Source organism: Solanum verrucosum, unplaced genomic scaffold (genome assembly GCF_900185275.1).
Source record: "Solanum verrucosum unplaced genomic scaffold, falcon-dt-bn FXZP01000261.1, whole genome shotgun sequence".
Lineage (NCBI taxonomy): Eukaryota > Viridiplantae > Streptophyta > Magnoliopsida > Solanales > Solanaceae > Solanum > Solanum verrucosum.
The window spans coordinates 13,510,678-13,514,291 of record NW_026019969.1 but is presented as its reverse complement, the minus strand read 5'-3'; the positions used below and the strand labels follow the sequence as shown (position 1 = coordinate 13,514,291).

Genomic DNA, 3,614 nt, shown 5'->3' with positions numbered 1-3,614 from the left:
ATGGAAAAGGGTTTCTTCAAGGTTTTCAATCCTGAAACCAGTGCAAAACGAATGGTAAGTACACTTTCTCCTCGTAGTATTAGATTTTTGAGATTTTATTTCTTGATTTTTTTTCTTCTTCTTTTGGAAATGTGGGAAGCAGATATGTAAATGTGAAGGCCTTGGTGAAATTTAGATCTGCAAAACTTAGAAATTATGATCTTTTACAATTGTTTAAAGCTAACTTTCCCTTTCATTAATTCATTTTCTATGTGGTCTTTTATAAGTATTTGATTTATGATTTTTGCTTGACTCACTTTTTTAATCTTTTTTTAAGAAACACTTTTTGAAGATTGGGCTATGAATAAGGGGAAGAAAATTTAAAAGATAAGAGATGTTTTTGTGTGATGCAAGTAATTATTATATTAGTACTTATATATGTTGAATTTTCTAATTTTATACTGGCATTATGTATAATTAATTATTCAATCAATTGATGTCATAAAATTGTATATATCATTTCCAAATGATCATATTATGTGTGTTGATAGTAGTAACTTTGCAATAAAACTAAGAGAATGCCTTAGATTCTATTTTGTAGTTTCCCAAATACCCACATTCTTGAATATTTCCAACATCAAAAGTCCAAACTTTGAATTTATTTAAAATATTTTTTCTTCCGATATTAATTATTTTTACGATATAGTCAGTCGATTTAAAGAAATTAATGTTCTTTTTACCTTTTGTTCAAAAATAATTTTCTTCACAGAAAATTCCCACAGGTCATACAAACTACAAGAATGGAAAGTTACCTAGGAATGTTTTTCTTAGGGATCGATTTAATAATATATGGCCTATGGGAGTGACCAGAATAGGAAGAGATTTGTATTTTCAATATGGATGGGAGAAATTTATTGAGGACAACACTCTAGAGTTTGGAGACTTTATAATATTTGATTATGATGGAAATGGAACATTTGACTTCAAATTACTTGGAATAACTGGATGTGTAAAAGAAGGAGCTAAATGTGAAAAGAAAGAGAAAGTGAGTGTTGAACATCGAAAGAGTGCAGAGCTAAAAGAAAAGAATAGGACTAGAGATAATAATGATAGTTCATTTGATGATGATAATACTGATAACTACATGATAGAAGAAGAAGATAACGATAAAGTAGAGGTGGAAAAAGAAGAGATGGAAGATGATGATGAGGAGGGGGCAGAGAAGGAAATTGAGGAGGAAGTGGAGGAGGGCAAAAATGATGAAACTGAGGAGGAAGTGGAGGAGGATGAAACTGAGGAGGAAGAAGATGAAGAAGAGAATGGAACAACTAACACATTCAAGAAAAAGACGTCAAGTTCAAAAGGTACATACAATTATTAAATATTTTGTTCTACTCATCTTATTCATTTTATATGTAATTCAATTTTTTTATTGTTAGTATATTGCTGCAAAAATGACGTATTTGTATATTTGGACATGATTTTATTGTCTTATAATTGTCATGAAAAGTTTGAGACGGTAAGTTCTAAAGGATTTAATATAGATTTGGTTGTTTGGTTCATTGACAAAACTAGCCTAGGGGCACATTTTGTTAGTTTTTATTGACTATCGGAGAATAATATATTCAAATGTCATTTTGTAACACTTTTGGTATAATGCCGAAAGTCTTTTTTTTTTCCTTCATAAAGTTCATGTTCAATAAAGTATCACCACGTCAAATGAAACGAATGGAGTATTTGTGAGTATTCATGAGATTTCTATTTGTGAATCTTATCCTAACTTTTTTGATTTAGCTGGACGCCGAAAAGCCATTACTTGCAAGGTCAGGAATACGCTTGACCGATATGGTGCAGATATATTCAAAAGTGGACGCGCAACTCAGCCAAAAAATCCTTACTTTGTAGCAAAGATACTACCAAAAAGGAGAAATCAACTGGTAACTAAAGCCTATAATTATATATTGATCTTAAGAATGAATTTATGCAGCATTCTAATTTAACAAAGTCTTTGTTCTTGATTATAGTATGTTCCAATTGATGTGGTGAGAGACTACAAACTTGAACTCCCTCCAAGTATGATTATTCGCGACTCTGCTGGCAGAGAATTTGAGACAAGAGTCAATAATTGGAAAGACGGCAGAATATGGCTGATGGGCGGATGGCGCAGTATATGTAGGTGGAACCTTGTGGAGGAAAGTGACAGGTGTATCTGTGAATTTGTGAGAGGAAAATCTGGTAAAATCTTGTTCTTACAAGTTCAAGTTCTACGTGAAGGATCAAATTTACCATAGCATTTTAATTTTTATGGCCTTAAGTATTATTGTATGTTGACAAATTTTGAAGACTATAAATATTATTGTTTGTTGACGAATTTTCAAGACTATCATTATTGTTGTTTGTTGATGAAAAAATGAAGATTGTTTTAGTAAGTATTATTGTTCTTATAAAAGAATTGATGAAATTTTTATTTGATCTTACTCATCATACCATACTAAAAGTATGGAATCCAAAACTAAAGTTTTAGTTTGATCTTACTGTTTTGCTATTTAGTTTGTTCGCTAAATTATATTAAGTGATTATGGTAAAATGATTGAGGTTAGGACCTGTATTAAAGTTTGTTTCTCATGTTTATTGAATTGCTATAAACATAATTAGCATATTTTTTTTATTTAGGGAAACTTTCAAAGTAGCAAATATTACACCTTAAACTGTTGCTATAGTTTGCTTAATTATGAATAATAGCAAAATATTAAGGGCGGAACGATACATATTTTTTTTTTCTATCCTAGCAATTACTACATTGTTTCTTCTTTTTTTTAAAGCATACATTCTTCTCTTCTTTCTTTTTTTCTTCATATTTTTGTCTCTTTTGGCATATTGATTTATATGATTTTTCTTTAATATAATTAAATCAATTTTGATACAAACGTAATGATAATATTTGGTAATATGATTATAATTCATGATATAATTTTTATGTTATTTTCATTTAATTCTAAAACATTATGCATGATAGTATTGTTATTTTATAAGAAATTACTGATAAATTTAATTAAGGACATTTTAGTAAATTTATAAATTACAATACAGTACGATACATTCAAACCCAAACAATTACATTTTATTAAACAACAATAAACAATACAACCTAGTCAAACATTGTATCTATAATACAATACAATATAATATTGTACATTATGAAACAATGAGTAACAAAGTGTAAAAAAATTGGGACAATGCTAACTTATTAAAGCCATGTATAAGAGAGAGAGAGAGACTGGAGAGGTAAGAGAGAGGGGAAATGTTTGCTATAAAAATAATATATTGTTCTTTTTTTTATAATATTTTAAAGCTATAGCCTATTTTTCATAAATAAATTGTTAATTTTGACTAGTTTCATCATTTTTTTTTGGTTTATGGTTAACTAGTAAAATTACCCGTGCTTCGCGCGGAAATTTTATATCATGAAGTTTATAAAATAATATTTATAACCTATCAGTCATTAAAACTAAACGGCTATATTATCTTACATACAAGATTGCGTAGTAACAAACATTAATAATGTAAAGAAAAATGAAAATTATTATATCTTATCATTTATCCTTAATAACATAAGCATAAATTAATGACTGTAA

At 28.5% G+C, this 3,614-nt stretch overlaps 1 protein-coding gene across 1 annotated transcript; it reads left to right on the top strand.

Moving 5' to 3' along the window:
* On the top strand, nt 1-2,270 carry LOC125815092 (B3 domain-containing protein At5g60140-like). Its single transcript, XM_049494486.1, has 4 exons — nt 1-54; nt 749-1,343; nt 1,789-1,916; nt 2,004-2,270. Exons 1-4 carry the CDS (start codon nt 1-3, stop codon nt 2,268-2,270), a joined length of 1,044 nt encoding a protein of 347 aa, XP_049350443.1.
* Nucleotides 2,271-3,614: the final 1,344 nt, after the last annotated feature.

Bases quoted from the DNA above. Each gene is read 5' to 3' on its own strand.
- LOC125815092 (XM_049494486.1), top strand. From the start codon at position 1: ATGGAAAAGGGTTTCTTCAAGGTTTTCAATCCTGAAACCAGTGCAAAA. The intron at 55-748 runs GTAAGTACACTT...TTTTCTTCACAG, and splicing joins AAACCAGTGCAAAACGAATG to AAAATTCCCACAGGTCATAC. The intron at 1,917-2,003 runs GTAACTAAAGCC...TCTTGATTATAG, and splicing joins CAAAAAGGAGAAATCAACTG to TATGTTCCAATTGATGTGGT.